Consider the following 18,655-nt stretch of genomic DNA (forward strand, 5'->3'; position numbering starts at 1 on the left):
CTATTGGCATTCCTTGCCTTGTGGGTGTATCATTCCGCTCTCTGCCTTCATATGGCCATCTTCATATCTTCATATGGCCTTCTTCTCCAAGTCTTTGTTGTCTCTGTCAAATATTCCTCTGCCTTTCTCTTTTTTATAATTTTTTATGCTTAAAAAATTCTAATTATTATTTTTGTTGTTGTTGTTGTTGTTTTTTTGTGTTTTTTTTTGCGGTACGCGGGCCTCTCACTGTTGTGGCCTCTCCCATTGCGGAGCACAGGCTCCGGACGCGCAGGCTCAGCGGCCATGGCTCACGGGCCCAGCCACTCCGCGGCATGTGGGATCTTCCCAGACCGGGGCACGAACCCGTGTCCCCTACATCGGCAGGCGGATTCTCAACCACTGCGCCACCAGGGAAGCCCTAATTATTATTTTTAATTGAAGTGTAGTTGATGTACTGCAGAATGATTTGACATTTGAATACATTATGGAATGATCACCACGATATGTCTAGTAACCATCTGTCCCCATACAGAGTTATTGCAATATTATTGACCATATTCCTTATGCTGTATATTACATCCCTGTAACTTATTTATTATATAACTGGTGGTTTGTGCCTCTTAATCCCCTTCACCTATTGCTCCCACCCTCCATCCGCCTCCCCACTGGCACACATTTATTCTCTGTTATCTATGAATCTGTTTTCATTTTGTTCATTTTGTTTTTTAGATTCCACATATAAGTGAGATCATGTGGTTTTTGTCTTTCTCTGTCTGACTTATTCCACTTAGCGTAATACCTTCTAGATCTATCCATGTTGTTGCAAATGGCAAGATTTCAGTTTTTTTTTAGTGGCTGAGTAATATTCCATTGTATACGTATACCATATCTTTATCTTTTGTCTATTGATGAACACTTAGGTTGCTTCCGTATCTTGGCTATTGTAAATAATGCTCCCTCTTTCTCTTATGAGGATAATTGTCATTGGATTTAGAGACCACCTAGATAATCCAGGATGATCTTCTCAAGATTCTTAATTATCTCTACAAATACCCTTTTTCTAAATTAGATAATATTCAGTTAGGAGATTAGGACATGGTTAGGAGGCAGACATATCTCTTTTGGGGGGAGGGTCACCATTCAACCCATTACATATCCATATTAAAAGTTATTTGATTAGAGATAGTATAATTGTTTATAAATATGTACATTTTCCTGGTTTCAGGTTGTGTGACTACAAATAATGTAGCCTTCATTTAATGAGTCTCTAGTAAAAAATGTTTAATGTCAACCATGCCTAATTTAATACAGTCAATTAATGTTGATTTTTTTCCCCCCTAGGGTCTGTATCAAGATGCTCTGAAGAATAGCAACTACCCTTAGGATTGTCTACTGTTACAAAATGACTAAAACGAATTCTAACATCTTCCATTTTGCCATCATCTTCATATTAATACTTGAGATCAGAACCCAGTTATCTGATGAAAGTGAATTTTTAGTTGACAGATCAAAAACGGGTCTTACCCATATTCCCAAAGACCTATCCCTGAACACAACAATCTTAGATATATCACAAAACTACATTTCTGAACTTCAGACTTCTGACATCATATCACTATCAAAGCTAAAGATTTTGATAATTTCTCATAATACAATTCAGTATCTTGACATGAGTGTTTTCACATTTAACCAGGAACTGGAATACTTGGATTTGTCCCACAACAAGCTGGAGAAGATTTCTTGCCACCTTATTCTGAACCTCAAGCACTTAGACCTCTCATTTAATGCATTTGATACTCTGCCCATATGCCAAGAGTTTGGCAACATGTCTCAACTAGAATTTCTGGGGTTGAGTGCCACACAGTTACAAAAATCCAGCATGCTGCCGATTGCTTATTTGCACATCAGTAAAGTTTTACTGGTCTTAGGAGACACTTATGGGGAAAAAGAAGACCCCGAGAGCCTTCGAGACCTTAACACCCAGAGTCTGCACATTGTTTTCCCCACAAGAAATGAATTCCATTTTATTTTGGATGTGTCAGTCAGCACCGCCATAAGTCTGGAACTGTCTAATATCAAATGTGTGCTAGATGATAATGGGTGTTCTTCTTTCCAAAATGTTCTGTCAAGACTTCAAAAGAATTCAAGGTTATCAAATCTTACTTTAAACAACATTGAAACAACTTGGAATTCCTTCATTATGATCCTCCAGTTGGTTTGGCATACAAACATCAAGTATTTCTCAATTTCAAATGTGACACTACAAGGTCGCGTTGACTTCAGAGATTTTGATTATGCTGGTACTTCACTGAAGGCCTTGTCTATACACCAAGTTGCCAATGATGTGTTCAGTCTTCCGCAAGGTTATATCTATAAAATACTTTCAAATATGAACATCCAGCATCTCACAGTGTCTGCTGCACACATGGTCCACATGGTCTGCCCATCCCAAATTAGCCCACTTCTGTATTTGAATTTTTCCAACAATCTCTTAACAGACACAGTTTTTAAAAACTGTGCAAACTTGACTAATTTGAAGACACTCAGTTTACAAATGAATCAGTTAAAAGAACTTGCAAATATAGTTCATATGACCAAGGAGATGAAGTCTCTACAACAATTGGATGTTAGCCAGAATTTCCTAAAGTATGATGAAAGTGAAGGAAATTGCCCTTGGACCAGAGGTTTATTAAGTTTAAATATGTCTTCAAATATACTTACGGACTCTGTTTTCAGATGTTTACCTCCCAGGGTCAAGGTTCTTGATCTCCACAATAACAGAATCAGGAGCATCCCTAAAGATGTCACCAGTCTAGAAACTTTGCAAGAACTCAATGTTGCTTCCAATTCTTTAGCCCACCTTCCTGGATGTGGTACCTTTAGCAGCCTTTCCATACTGATCATTGACTATAATTCAGTCTCCAACCCATCAGCTGATTTCTTCCAGAGCTGCCAGAAGATTAGCTCCCTAAAAGCAGGGAACAATCCATTCCAATGTACATGTGAGTTAAGAGACTTTATCCAAAGTGTAGGCCAAGTATCAAGTGAAGTGGTAGAGGGTTGGCCTGATTCTTATAAGTGTGATTATCCAGAAAGCTATAAGGGAACCCCACTAAAGGACTTCCATGTATCTCAATTATCCTGCAACACAGCTCTGCTGATTGTCACCATTGGGGTCCCTGGGCTGGTATTGGCTGTTACCATGACTGTCCTCTGTATCTACTTGGATCTACCCTGGTATCTCAGGATGGTGTTTCAGTGGACTCAGACCCGGCGCAGGGCTAGGAATGTACCCTTAGAAGAACTCCAAAGAGCTCTCCAGTTCCATGCTTTTATTTCATATAGTGGGCATGATTCTGCCTGGGTGAAGAATGAATTAATACCAAACCTGGAAAAAGAAGATATAAGAATTTGTCTCCATGAGAGAAACTTTGTTCCTGGCAAGAGCATCGTGGAAAATATCATAAACTGCATTGAGAAAAGTTACAAGTCCATCTTTGTTTTGTCTCCCAACTTTGTTCATAGTGAGTGGTGCCATTATGAACTCTACTTTGCCCATCACAATCTCTTCAATGAAGGAACTAATAACTTAATCCTGATCTTGCTGGATCCCATTCCACAGTATTCCATTCCTAGCAGCTATCACAAGCTGAGGGCTCTCATGGCACAGAGAACTTATTTGGAATGGCCCAAGGAGAAGAGCAAACATGGACTTTTTTGGGCTAATCTAAGAGCATCCATTAATATTAAACTGATGGACAAAGCAAAAGAAATAAGTCACACACAAATCTAAAAATATTCCTCTGCTGCATTCGGAAAAAATGTTGCTGCTTTTAGAAGCTCCAGCAATGACTTTATTTTGCATCAATATGGATATAAACATGATTCTGAATTTAGGATGTAGATAAAAATGTATATGTCCTTTCAGGCCCCAGTTCCCCATGTATATGTGGTAATAAATTTGATGAAATGTTATAATTTCTATTTAAACAGTTAATTTCTACCACATGAGTGATTCACCTATTTCTTTTCTTTTTGTATTTTTGAATTTTATTTTATTTTTTTATATAGCAGGTTCTTATTAGTTACCTATTTTTTTTAACCTCTTTATTGGAGTATAATTGTTTTACAATGGTGTGTTAGCTTCTGTTTTATAACAAAGCAAATCAGCTATACATATACATATATCCCCATATCTCCTCCCTCTTATGTCTCCCTCCCACCCTCTCTATCCCACCCTTCTAGGTGGTCACAAAGCACCTAGCTGATCTCCCTATGCTATGTGGCTGCTTCCCACTAGCTATCTATTTTACATTTGGTAGTATATGTAAGCCCATGCCACTCTCTCATTTCATCCCAGCTTACCCTTCCCCCTCCCCATGTCCTCAAGTCCATTCTCTACGTCTGCATCTTTATTCCTGTCCTGCCCCTAGGTTCATCAGAACCTTTTTTTCTCTTTTAGATTCTGTATATATGTGTTAGCATATGGTATTTGTTTTTCTCTTTCTGACTTACTTCACTCTGTATGACAGTCTCTAGGTCCATCCACCTCACTACGAATAACTCACTTTCATTTCTTTTTATGGCTGAGTAATATTCCATTGTATATATGTGCCACATCTTCTTTATCCATTCATCTGTTGATGGACACTTAGGTTGCTTCCATGTCCTGGCTATTGTAAATAGAGCTGCAATGAACATTGTGGTACATGACTCTTTTTGAATTATGGTTTTCTCAGGGTATATGCCCAATAGTGGGATTGCTGGGTCATTTGGTAGTTCTATTTTTAGTTTTTTAAGGAACCTCCATACTGTTCTCCATAGTGGCTGTATCAATTTACATTCCCACCAACACTGCAAGAGGGTTCCCTTTTCTCCACACCCTCTCCAGCATTTGTTGTTTGTAGATTTTCTGATGATGCCCATTCTAACTGGTGTGAGATGATCCCTCATGGTAGTTTTGATTTGCATTTCTCTAATGATTAGTGATGTCGAGCAGCTTTTCATATGCTTTTTGGCCATCTGTATGTCTTCGTTGGAGAAATGTCTATTTAGGTCTTCTGCCCATTTTTGGATTGGGTTGTTTGTTTTTTTAATAGTGAGCTGCTTAAGCTGTTTATATATTTTTGGAGATTAATCCTTTGTCTTTTGATTCGTTTGCAAATATTTTCTCCCATTCTGAGGGTTGTCTTTTCGTCTTGTTTGTAGTTTCCTTTGCTTTGCAAAAGATTTTAAGTTTCATTAGGTCCCATTTGTTTATTTTTGTTTTTATTTCCATTACTCTAGGAGGTGGATCAAAAAAGATCTTGCTATGATTTATGTCAAAGACTGTTCTTCCTATGTTTTTCTCTAAGAGTTTTATAGTGTCCAGTCTTACATGTAGGTCTCTAATCCATTTTGGGTTTATTTTTGTGTATGGGAGTGTTCTAATGGCATTAGGGAGTGTTCTAATGTCATTCTTTTACATGTAGCTGTCCAGTTTTCCCAGCACCGCTTATTGAAGAGACTGTCTTTTCTCCATTGTGTATCCTTGCCTCCTTTGTCATAGATTAGTTGACAATAGGTGTGTGGGTTTATCTCTGGGCTTTCTATCCTGTTCCACTGATCTATATTTCTGTTTTTGTGCCAGTACCACATTGTCTTGATGACTGTAGCTTTGTAGTATAGTCTGAAGTCAGGGAGTCTGATTCCTCCAGCTCCGTATTTTCCCCTCAAGACTGCTTTGGCTATTCGGGGTATTTTGTGTCTCCATACAAATTTTAAGATTTTTTTGTTCTAGTTCTGTAAAAAATGCCATTGGTAATTTGATAGGGATTGCACTGCATCTGTAAATTGCTTAGGGTAGTATAGTCATTTTCACAACGTTGATTCTTCCAATTAAGAACATGGTATATCTCTCCATCTGTTTGTATCGTCTTTAATTTCTTTCATCAGTGTCTTATAGTTTTATGAGTACAGGTGTTTTACCTCCCTAGGTAGGTTTATTCCTAGGTATTTTATTCGTTTTGTTGCAATGGTAAATGGGAGTCTTTCCTTAATTTCTGTTTCAGATTTTTCATCATTAGTTTATAGGAATATAAGAGATTTCTGTGCATTACTTTTGTATCCTGCAACTTTACCAAATTCATTGATTAGCTCTAGTAGTTTTCTGGTGGTATGTTTAGGATTCTCTATGTATAGTATCATGTCATCTGCAAACAGTAACAGTTTTACTTCTTCTTTTCTAATTTTTATTCCTTTTCTTTTTCTTCTCTGATTGCCATGGTTAGCACTTCCAAAACTATGTTGAATAAGAGTGGCGAGAGTGGACATCCTTGTCTTGTTCTTCTGATCTTGGAGGAAATGCTTTCAGTTTTTCACCATTGAGAATGATGTTTGCTGTGGGTTTGTCGTATATGGCCTTTATTATGTTGAGGTAAGTCCCCTCTATGCCCACTTTCTGGAGAGTTTTTATCATAAATGGGTGTTGATTTTTGTCAGAAGCTTTTTCTTCATCTATTGAGATGATCATATGGTTTTTATTCTTCAGTTTGTTAATATGGTTTTCACATTGATTGATTTGTGTATATTGAAGAACCCTTGAATCCCTGTGATAAATCCCACGTGATCATGGTGTATGATCCTTTTAATGTGTTGTTGGATTCTGTTTGCTAGGATTTTGTTGTGTATTTTTACATCTATATTCATCAGGATTCACCTATTTCTTTGGTAGGACTGAATTCATTGAATTTATCATGTAATCAAGAGAAGCACTGGGCTTCCCTGGTGGCACAGTGGTTGAGAATCCGCCTGCCGATGCAGGGGACACAGGTTCGTGCCCCGGTCTGGGAAGATCCCACATGCCGCGGAGCGGCTGGGCCCGTGAGCCATGGCCGCTGAGCCTGCGCGTCTGGAGCCTGTGCTCCTCAACGGGAGAGGCCACAACAGTGAGAGGCCCGCATACCGCCAAAAAAAAAAAGAGAGAAGCACCTATTCAAACAACTTCAGTTGATAAATGTCCCTTTGTGCCAGGGTCAATGTTAGAAAACTCCATGCATTTTATACTTGTACTTGTATATACTTTATACTTGTAGCTGGGTTTCTAAAGCATATTTCTAAAGCTATTGGTGTCCTCCTCATTTCCACTCAGCATTTGCCTCTGCATGTTGAAGGCTGTTTATTGCTAATACTGAAGATTCTTTGCCTGAAATATTTTCTTCTTGGCCATGAGAAGCCACTTAGTCCACACAAAGGGCATTTCAGAAGTGCTGGAAGTTGTCCTTCAAAGCAGCCATCAACCAATGCGAGAAAGGAATTGGCATATAAATACCACAACTTTCTCACCCATTTTGGGGGAGACAAACCTGGGGTATACTTTACATTCTCCCTGAATCCCCCAGTAGGATGGAATCCTGATTCTCTATGGTAGAAATGACTTTATTGGCTTCCTTTCTATTTTTATTTCATATCCTCATTCCTCCAAGGGTGTTTCCTGGGAACACCTCTGAAATAAACTACTTGCAGTAGAATACTTTTCTCAGGGTCGCAAACCAAGAGTCTGTTGCACTTCAGGCCAAATGGAATTGAGTCTGGTTTTCTGTGGCTGGATATCTTGCTAAGATTCTAGTTGTCTGAAATAGCATGCAGGAGAGTCTTTGCTCTTTTGATCAGAGGGAGGAATATAGTCGATGTGTACTGTTTCCATACACAGCATCCCTGTCTTTGGGGAAACTATTAAAATAGGGCATGAGCAGATTGGAGCAGTGCAAGAAATGGGCTTTATCAGACTTTCTTCCCCAGCTTTATGATATCAGCTGTTTTCCATACTCATCAGTCAGTCTCTAGAGGCTCTTACTCTGGCAGCCAGTGCTGGGCAGCTGTAGCCCGGCAGCACCTTGTCATAGCTGCACCATCTACTTCTCACTTTATGCCCCATGATGTCACTAATACCACTCTACAGGACATTTGTAGAAGCCTGTTCAGCTATTCTGGTCTATGCACAAACCTGGAAGTACAAAAGATACCCTGGGAAGAGATCCTTGACTTCTAAAGGGATGGGAGTCATTAGATAAATATTCCTTTCTCTTTTATTCTTGGGTAAAAAAAATGAGGCATAGTCTAGACCATTCCTCAGAATGCCCCATGGGACTGAAACTTACTTGCCCACGGGAGTAACCAGCTCAATAACTCACTCTTGGCTTGGCTTTCCGTTCTTCCTTGTTTCATTCTTCTCAGTCTCCTCACTCTTGAGCCCTGAGATTACATCTTGAGAACAAATGACCCCCACACAAAGCTCTTGTCTGAGTCTTCACTTTTGGGAGGAGAAACCCATGTAACACTTAACCTGTGCTAGCTGTTTCTTCCCCTAAAAAACTTACAGTCAATCAGAGGACATTACATGTATGCAGATAACTAAAATAAAAATAATGAAACAAAAACATAAATGGAAGTTCAGAGACCATTTAGATTGAGTGAAAAACATCTTAGGAGTGATGGTTTTTCCACTGGGCCTTGAAAGAAGACTGTTGGATTTTTCAATGTGTAATTATGAGGAATGAAAAGGCCATTCCAAGTAGAAAGATGTGGAGAAGACACAGGAATACCCAGGCCTATTCTGGGACTGGTGTCTTAATTTGACTGGACCATGAAGTTTATGAAAAACAACAGTGAGATATAAGCATGGCAAGTTAGATTAAGATCATATTGTCAAGGGTCTCAGAAGTCAAGCTATGGAGTTAAAATTTAGGGCTACAGGAAAGTCATCATTTATATTTCATTTATAATAGAAAGCAACTTTAAACCATGAAATACATGCTAAAAATGTATGAAACCTCTCGTTCTGTAATGGAAGTTGCAACAGTTGTTAGAACTGGATTTTCCTGTTTTCTCTAGGATGAAAGTCTTTCCTGTATTGAACTTCAAGATTTCTTAACCAAGTTTCAGTTGTTCAGTACTAGTTGTGTATCAGTTTGCTAGGGCTCCAAATCTGGGTAGCCTAACAATAGAATTTTATTGGCTCACAGTTCTGGAGGCTAGAAGTCCAATATCAAGTTGTTGGCAGGGTTGGTTCCTTTTGAGGGACGAAGGGATCTATTCCAGGCCTCTTTCCCTTGGCTTATAGATGACTGTCTCTCTCTGTGTTTCTTTGCATGGGCTTCCCTCTATGCCTGTTTGTGTCCAAATTTCCCTTTTTTATAAGGACACCAATCATATTGGCTTAGGGCCCATCCTAATGACCCCATCTTAACTAATATAATATACATGATTCTGTTTCCAAATAAGGTCACATTCTGAGGTACGGGGGTTTAGGACTTCAACAAGTGAATTTGGGGGGACACAATTCAACTCATTACATATTGCAAGTCTTAAAAAAATCCTTAAAGGGAGTTATAAAGTCAGTTAAAGTTTATTTAACAAACTCAAGATTTTGAGAAGTCAGATCAATCCTATATGTAAATATCTGATCTCGTAAGTGGTCTTAAGGAGCCCCTAGGAGCTTGAAATTGTATTTGTGGAATCTCCTGCTCAAGAATTCAAAGTTGGGAGATGAAGAATCAGTTCAAAATGTGAACAAATATATAGTAAGGAAAGTAAGAAAGATGTCACAGGTAAAGGAGAATAAACATTTCAGGGACTTCCCTGATGGCGCAGTGGTTAAGAATCTGCCTGCCAGTTCAGGGGACATGGGTTGGATCCCTGGTCCAGGAAGATCCCACATGCCATGGAGCAACTAAGCCCATGTGCCACAACTACTGAGCCTGCGCTCTAGAGCCCGCAAGCCACAACTACTGAGCCCATGTGCCACAACTACTGAAGCCCATGCGCCTAGAGCCTGTGCTGCATAACAAAAGAAGCCACCTCAATGAGTAGTCTGTGCACCACAACAAAGAGTAACCCCTGCTCGCCACAACTAGAGAAAGCCTGTGCGCAGCAATGAAGACCCAACACAGCCAAAAATAATTAAATTAGTTAATTTAAAAAGAAAAAAACCATTGCAGATTGGGTACATAAGCAAGCTCTGATTCACAGCGTCTGGGTTTTAATGCTAACTCCATTACTTATATATAAATGACATTGGATAATTTACTTTAACTTTCTAAGCCTAAATTCATTATTTGTAAAATGTACCCTTAGAGTAGCTAGCCAAGACCTTTAGATTTCCAGGTATGAATTAAAGACTGTTTACAATACGTCCCCCAAAGGGCAAAGTTCACATGGCCAACTTTCCAAGTGGTTCTTTTGAAGCCCCTTTTCCTAGGATTGATGTAAGAGGGAATTCATAATACACCAAAAACCCTTTCCAAAATCCTCTTCTAATCCTTAATTTCTCTCAGACTTTCCAATCTTTTTTATTGGCTAGAAGTCAGCAAAGGGTTGCAGTTATCTAGTCTCACACTTCACTGCAGGGTTCTCGACCACATTGAAATTAAAAATATTTCCATTTTTATCAGCTTGTTATATTAACAAGACTGCAAGGGAATGGGCATTTAATTTGGAATATATATATGTATACATAAATATATGTGTGTGTGTGTATATATATGTATGTATGTATATATATATATATACATACATACATATATATTCATGATCTTTGACCTATAATTCCACTTCTAGAAATCCATCCTAAGGAAGTAAATTAAAATGTGGACAAATATTTCTTTACAAATAGGTTAATTGCAGAGCCATTGTTAACAGTGAAAAATTTGAAGCACTTCAAATTTCCAACAATGGAAGGATGTGCTGGGCTCATTTAGTGATGTATTTTACAATTATTAAAAGTAGTATATACAGTTAAGATGGTAAATTTTGTGTTATGTGTTTTTTACCACAAACTAGATAAAGGTATAAGAAGTCTTTCTTTATTAACATAAGAGAATGCTTATATTACAATATAAATGAAAAACATAGGATGCAAAATTGTATGCACAGGATGGTTTCAATATGTTAAAAATATGCAGAGAAAAAAGTCTAGATGAAAATATACAAAAACGTTATCACCACTTGCCTGTGCTTGATGCTTGCTTTTGCTTTTACATTTTTCTGTACTTAAAATTTTTACAACCAACAAAGAAAGGAAATAGGGTTTAGGAGAACAAAACTAGGTCTCCATTAGAGGTGAAAGCAGCAGAGAATAAAGGTTATGAAGCTGGGTTCTGCAGATAAGCATCCTGGAATTAAATCCTGGCTCAATTTCTCTATAACTCTGTGTCCTTGGATGAATTCCTTAACCTCTTCCAGCCTCCTTTTCCTCATCTGTAAAATGGCATAATAACCATACCTCTCTTATAGGATGGTTAAGAAACCAGAGATATTATGTGTGGAAAGTCAGGGTCTGGCTACTCACTCTAGGGCTGGAGGTGCACAGTGGGTAGGCGGAACACTCCTGAGACAGGCTACCCCAGCCTGGATTCTGCCTCTTCCACCTCCTTCTAGTGACCCTGAGTGGTTATGTAATTCCTCTCTGCTTTGTTACCCTGGATCTAAAATAGGAATAGTAATACCTGCCTCATACTGTTGTTAGGAGCATTAGATGAGTTAATATATGTAACGTCAAAGAACAGTGGCTGGCACAAAGCAAAAGTTCAATAAATGCGATCTCTTATACTGATGTCATTACTATTGCAATTATTGTTATCTTCATTATCTTATGCCACCAAATGTGGAACTGGAGCTGAACTGCTGATCATGTTCAGTCTAGATTGTTCTGGGCTTTCTAAGATGAAAGAAAATCATAAAAGGGACAGAATTTGACTACAACCCCCCCCCCCCGGAAACAGCTCTATGTTAACAAACAAGCAAATGAATAAGCAAACAAATAAAAACCACTAAAAATGACAAATGGGGAAATAATAAATTGGGAAGTAAACCGGTAGCTAATATCACAGAAAAAAATTCTCTTTTCCTTTGTTATAGAAACAACTAATAAGATAAAACAGAAAAGCACTAAGATCCCAACTGATATATTGACAATGAGCTGGCAGCTCCAAACAGGATCCAGTAAGAAAAGAAACACACGAAAAACTTTAATCTCATTAGTGCAACATGATTGTCGCCAAAGTTTCTAGTTGTGGGATTACCACTTCCTTTTATTTTCAAGTAAAACAATTTGAGTCCCCAACCTCTGTGGTGACAGGAAATCTGTCCCTCTTGAGGGTTTCAGAGGCGTGCTGAACTTCCTGGCTACCTCTCACGCTCTCTTTCTGGACTGTTTCTTCCTGTGTCTCCACGACACTTTGGACCAGCTCATCCCTGCCTTCCTTGGCTGTTCCTGAGCTCTCTGATGGACTTCATCCTCATACTAGGACACAGTCCCTTCTTGAATTCCCCAGGTTAACACCTACACACAAGTGGATGACTACCCTTAATAAAAATCCATCATCAAAGTTAATCAACAAGGTCCCAGGCACCGTGCCTTTGAGAGTCAGGGGACAGGAGTGCTGCATGTTGATGATGTGGTCACATCAGGCCCATGAGGATGTTCACCTCTCTTTCAAGACAACTTGAAGATACAGGGACTTCTTAGAACTTAAATATGATAATCCCCTCCCCCAAATACACGAAGGGAATTTCTAAGGAATTAGAACAAAAAGATAAATTGCGAACGCAAGAGAAAAAAATAAGAAATAAGAGCTAAATCCTGGGGCTTCCCTGGTGGCGCAGTGGTTAAGAATCCACCTGCCAATGCAGGGGACACAGGTTCGAGCCCTGGTCCGGGAATATCCCACATGCCGCAGAGCAACTAATCCTGTGCACCACAACTACTGAGCCTGTGCTTCTAGAACTCGCGAGCCCCAACTGCTGAGCCTGCATGCCACAACTACTGAGCTCGCATGCCTAGAGCCCATGCTCCACAACAAGAGAAGCCACCGCAATGAGAAGCCCACGCACCACGATGAAGAGTAGCCCCCGCTCACCACAACTAAAGAAAGCCCGCACGCAGAAGCGAAGACCCAACGTAGCCAAAAATAAAATTAAAAAAAAAAAGAGCGAAATCAGGGAGGTCGACATCCAGCTAATGGGAGTTCCAGAAGGAGAAAATGGAGGGGAAGACATTATCCAAGAAATAAAATAGAGAAATTCCATGGGAGGACCTGCATCTCCAAACCGTGCCCAGCAAAATGAAAGGAATAAGGTACTTTCCCTTGAAATTTTTGAACACCAAGGACAAGATTCTAAAAGCTTCCATAGAAAGAAAGAATGAGAGGGCAGGTAGGACTGGGGGTGAGGGAGGGAGAGAGAGATGGAGAGGAGGGGAGGGAGGGAGTGGGGGAAGAGAGAGAAAGAGAGAAAGGGAGGAAGCATGTACAAAGAAACAAATCAAAATGGCATTGCACTTCTCAATACAATACTATAAGCTAGAAAATAGAAAAATCTCCAAAATTATGTGAGAAAATTATTTGCAACTTAGAAATTTAGATCCAGCCAAACAATCAACCAAATATGAGGCAGGACATTTACATTCTTGCTCCAAATTAACCGTCAAAGCACTCTTTCTTAGGAAACTATGGGAAGATGTGTTCTACTACAACAGGTGAAAATCAAGAAAGAAGATGCCACGCATTCCAGAAAACAGACAATCTAATAAATCTAACAGAGGAGAGAGGGGCAAGGACGTTGCAGAATGGCAGCAACTACAAGTCAGACTTAAGTGTAATCGTGGAGTCGTAATCATAGTATACAATGTAGTTTTCAGCTGTGCCCCAATATTTACATACCACAAGAATGTAAACACTGAACATGATTTAACCAAAAGTAAGAGATAGCTTTTTTAAACAGTTAACCATTGAGTTAGAGAAATGATTTCCTTTCTTTTCTTTTTTTTGCTAGATATAGATGATACCAGAGGCAGTGGTGTGCTGGTAAATGTTTAACAACAGATTCTCCAAAAATAATTCCAGAAAATTAACAAAACAAAGTCCTGATTTATAGTTTTTGCCAATTGCATGGTGTAAATACTCTCAGTGTGGTCATTTTCAAGGTACAAATATGATGTCACTAAAGGTGGGGTTGGAAGGAGATGTACCAGCAATATACCACTGTGTATATTTCCACCATACAGATACTACAGATGTAAATAACTTCAAGAGCATAATAATAGTAAATATATAGTAAAATAATTAGGAAGTGATGGGTTTTGAGTACTTATTACTTTTGTTCTTAATATAGTTTACTTAATTGCAAGTATATACAATTTAATTTTTAAAAAATTTGTTTATTATATTTTAAATTTATTTTTGGCTGCGTTGTGTCTCCGTTGCTGCACAAGGGCTTTTTCTAGTTGCGGCGAGCGGGGGCTACTCTTTGTTGCGGTGCGCAGGCTTCTCATTGTGGTGGTTTCTCTTGTTGCAGAACACGGGCTGTAGGCAAGCGGGCTTCAGTAGTTGTGGCACACAGGCTCAGTAGTTGTGGCTAGCAGGCTCTAGAGCACAGGCTCAGTAGTTGTGGTGCACAGGTTTAGTTGCTCTGTGGCATGTGGGAACTTCCTGGACCAGGGCTCAAACCTGTGTCCGCTGCATTGGCAGGAGGATTCTTAACTACTGCACCACCAGGGAAGTCCACCAAATTCTCGAAAATTAAAAATTGGCTCTCATGAGCTGGAGTAAGCCGGCTCTAGCAGAACACTGGATGTTTTGGAACATATCTTAGTAAGCATGATTCAGTGTGTAATTTTTTCGTATTCAGCCAATACAGTAACATGTGGTTTGGATGCAAACAAGGAAATCCAGGGAGAGTCCTACGCTGACGTGTCTTATAGGAAGCTTATTATTGGGTTGGCCATAAAGTTAGTTCGGGTTTAACATGGAAAACCCGAACGAACTTTTTGGCCAATCAATACATCATTGAATTTCTCTATAACTTTGTCTAAGATAAATGCCAAGCAACTCACTAATAAAGCTATAATAATAATTAGCACCTGAATGAGAAATCTAAACTTTCCTCTTCTCTACTGTGTTCCTTTGCCACTCCCTTCTTTAACCTATATATTTTATTTTCTCCCTTCTTTTGTTCTCTCTTCTTTCCTGTCCCTTGCCTTCCATCCTAATTTTCTCCATTTTGTTCTTCTCCATTCTTTCTCGCAGCTCTTTGATTTTTGCTTTTTTAATCTGCTGTCCTTCTGGCTTTTCCAAACCTTCCATTTTTCTCTCTTTTCCTCTTTAATATTTCTTTAGTCTTTGCTTATCCTCTCTCTTCTCTACCCATTCCAAAATATCTATCTATCTATATACCTATATAGATTTTTTTCCCCTTTCTTGCCCCTAAAGCCTTTGGGATAATTTCTGGGGACACAGGTCCTGATAGATGTTTCCATAACAGGATCATTTGCAGAGTGAACACGGTCAGATGAGAAGGGGAGCAGGAACTGGAATCAGGGAGGTGAGGAAATGAGAAATAGCAATATTTGGCATTACCGGGAAATATTTTGTGGTGAATTAGAGTCCCAGTTTGTTGGTTAATTGTAGGATGGCCATTTATTAACTTAAGACTCTAGACCTATCTGTTCAACATGGTAGCCACTAGCCATGTGTGACTACTGAGTTCTTAAAATGTGGCAAATCTGAATTGAAATGTGCTGTAAGTGTAAAATACACATCATATTTCTAAGACATTCTATGAAAAAAGGATGTAAACTATTTTGTTAGTAGTTTTTTTTTTCTATTACATGCGAACGTTTTGATATAATGGAATAAATAAAATATACAATCAAAATTAATTTCACCAATTTCTTTTTGTCATTTTAAACATGTTTACTAGATAATTTAAAGTTACTTATGTGACTTCCATTCTTTCTATGTTCTATTGGACAATGCTGCTATAGTCCTTGGTAATAAAGTACCAAATCTCTGCAAAATTATTAGGTTTCCACTGCTTATTTATTTGAATTAAAATTTTCTCCCCTCCTTATACTCACTGAGTGTAGTAAATGAATGATAAATGATTTGAATTTCCTAACCATGTGAGAATTTTATTCGCTTATATTTGTTTTTTAGAAATTCAGAAAAAAATTCTGTCACTATTTTCTCTTACTGATACTTATAATTAACTAGAAGAGCTCTACCCAAATAACATATGTTTCATACTAGACTATGTGCTAGACTGCAAGAGCTTTATCTTTAAAATAAACCTCCATCCACTTGAGGTAACCCAAAGCTCTCTGTTGGTTGCAAATTTTATATGAAGGCAGAAATACGGCAGGTAGAAGTCTAAAATCAGGGGAAGGCATAAGGGAAGAAATGTATGTGAGTGACTGAACAACTGAGTATGTGGGCGGGGAGGGGGGCGGGGAGGTGGAGGGATATCAGAGCAGATATCTCTCAAGCCCAGAGTAAGAGGAGAGGGGGAAAAAAAGGAAGGAAACTGGAGAAAGACTTTTGAAGGGGATAAAAAAAATTACTAGCCAAAGATATCAGCACATATGGTTCTGAGCATACTATTCTCACTGCTAATTGCAAATAAGGATTTAAAGATTTTAGAAGTTCCAGGTGAAGGCAGGGGAAATAGTATACAAACTCTTAGGTGCCTGAAGTAGTGAATATTGTGGGCTTTGGAGCCAGATAGACTCAGTTTTATTTATTTTTAAAAAGTATTTATTTATTTGGCTGCATTGGGTCTTAGTTGTGGCATGTGGGATCTTTAGTTGCGGCATGCAGGGTATCTTAGTTGTGGCATGCAAACTCTTAGTTGCATCATGTGAGATCTAGTTCCCTGACCAGGGATCGAACCCAGGCTCCCTGCATTGGGAGTACGGAGTCTTAGCCACTCCAGGGAAGTCCCTAGACTCAGTTTTATTTTATTATATATATATTTTTTATTTTTATTTTTTGAGGTACGCGGGCCTCTCACTGTTGTGGCCTCTCCCGCTGCGGAGCACAGGCTCCGGACACGCAGGCTCAGCGGCCATGGCTCACGGGCCCAGCCACTCTGCGGCATGTGGGATCTTCCCGGACCGGGGCACGAACCCGTGTCCCCTGCATCGGCAGGCGGATTCTCAACCACTGCACCACCAGGGAAGCCCTTAGACTCAGTTTTAAATCTTGACTCCATCTCTTACCAGAAGATGGCCTTGGGCAAGTTTCTTATTCTGACTGAACCAGATTCATCTTCTGTCAAATGGGAATCATATATATGTTCTATGTCCTTTGTAGTGAGGATTAGCCGATATCTTATTTGCAATACTTTCTGCACTTAGGAAGAATGCAAGCTATAGTGATCACAACGATGATGATAATGATGACACAGAATACTACTCTCTAACTTGGCTTGACTTGTTTCTGGGAATTAAAAATAAGTAAAGAAAATTCCCCATTCACTGAGAGTGTAGAATATTTAAAAATGTTGGGCTCTGAGAAAGGGAAGAATATGTCTTCGGACATGAAAAACCCCAAGTGATTATTTTTTCTTGAGAGGGCTGTATAGAATATGTGTACTGGTCAGAGTCGTTTGAGAATTTCTGAGATGAAAGAAATTTTAGAGCTTATTCAACAAGCTAACAACACTCTCTCCAATATTTCCGATGGGCATGCATCCAGCACCTGACTTCATGTATATGTGAATGTAGACATGTTTGTATATGTTTAGGTGGGCAGTAGAGCAGACTGTTTTTTTTTGTTTGTTTTTCTTTACAGTTATTCATTGTATGATTTTATCCCTACAATATATGTAGAAATACATACATTTTTACTAAAGAACCTCAACATAATTGTGAAAAAAATTTTGTGTTAAGGACCCCCCAATTTCACATTTACATAAGCCTATTATAATTATCCATTTAAAAATTGACCATCACCCACCTGTGGACAAATCCATTTGGAAATTTTCATCTTCCTTAGTGATCTCCAGCAGTGTCATCTGAACCTAAAGTCAAGTATAAATAAAACCTCAAAAAGTGCTGCTTTGAAAAAATTGATCTGTTCTCTGCAGTCTACATTTTAAAATGTCATGCTTGTTTTACCACGTCGTTTCAAGACAAGGCCTCTAATTAACCCCTTCCCACTCTCTTCCAGTCAGATTGCTGAAATTTTGGAGCCACCATTCCTATTTCTTCTTATTATCACTTGGCCTTCCCAGCCAATTTGATGGGCAGCATGACTGATTCGAACCTTGAAGTAAAGCACCATCAAGGTGCTCTAAGATGCTGTGGGAAACAGTATGGCAGTTCTGCAAAAATTTAAATGTAGAATTGCCACATGATCCAGCAATTCCACTTCTTGGTATCTACCCAAAAGAACTGAAAGCAGGGACTTGAACAGATATTTGTACACGTCCATGTCCATAGAAACATTATTCACAATAGTCAAAAGGTGAAAACAACCCAAATATCCATTGATGGATGAAAGGTTAAACAAACTGTGGTATATACATACAACAGAATATTATTCAGCCTTAAGAAGGGAAGGAAGGAAACTGTGATACATACTACAACACGGAAGAAACTTGTACACATTATGCTAAATGAAATAAGCCAGTCACAAAAGGACAAATATTGTATGATTCCACTTATTTGAGGTACCTAGAGTAGGCAAATGTATAGAGACAGAAAGTAGAATAGTGGTTACCAGGGACTGAAGAGAGGGAGGAATGGGAGTTACTGCTTAATGGATATAGAGTTTCAGTGAGGGACGATAAAAAGGTTCTGGAGATGGGTGATGCTGATGGGTGAACAACTATGTGAATGTACTTAATGCCACTGAAC

General features: G+C 38.9%; 1 protein-coding gene and 1 long non-coding RNA gene across 5 annotated transcripts in view; one reads left to right on the forward strand and one right to left on the reverse strand.

The window, feature by feature from the left end:
* The window catches only part of TLR1 (toll like receptor 1), a 41,879-nt gene extending 38,033 nt beyond the window's left edge, over positions 1 to 3,846 (forward strand). For all 4 annotated transcript variants that reach the window (XM_067036286.1, XM_067036287.1, XM_067036285.1 and 1 more), the window contains one exon: positions 1,324 to 3,846. In XM_067036286.1, the coding sequence (XP_066892387.1) occupies positions 1,385 to 3,775 (2,391 nt within the window). In that variant the 5' untranslated portion in view covers positions 1,324 to 1,384 and the 3' untranslated portion in view covers positions 3,776 to 3,846. The remainder of the gene's footprint in view (positions 1 to 1,323) is intronic.
* The window catches only part of LOC136794387 (uncharacterized), a 39,477-nt gene that overhangs the window by 1,111 nt on the left and 19,711 nt on the right, over positions 1 to 18,655 (reverse strand). Inside the window, exon 2 of the long non-coding RNA XR_010841079.1 lies at positions 17,754 to 17,817. This is a non-coding gene — a long non-coding RNA (uncharacterized lncRNA). The remainder of the gene's footprint in view (positions 1 to 17,753; positions 17,818 to 18,655) is intronic.

Source organism: Kogia breviceps, chromosome 6 (genome assembly GCF_026419965.1).
Source record: "Kogia breviceps isolate mKogBre1 chromosome 6, mKogBre1 haplotype 1, whole genome shotgun sequence".
Classification (NCBI taxonomy): domain Eukaryota; kingdom Metazoa; phylum Chordata; class Mammalia; order Artiodactyla; family Physeteridae; genus Kogia; species Kogia breviceps.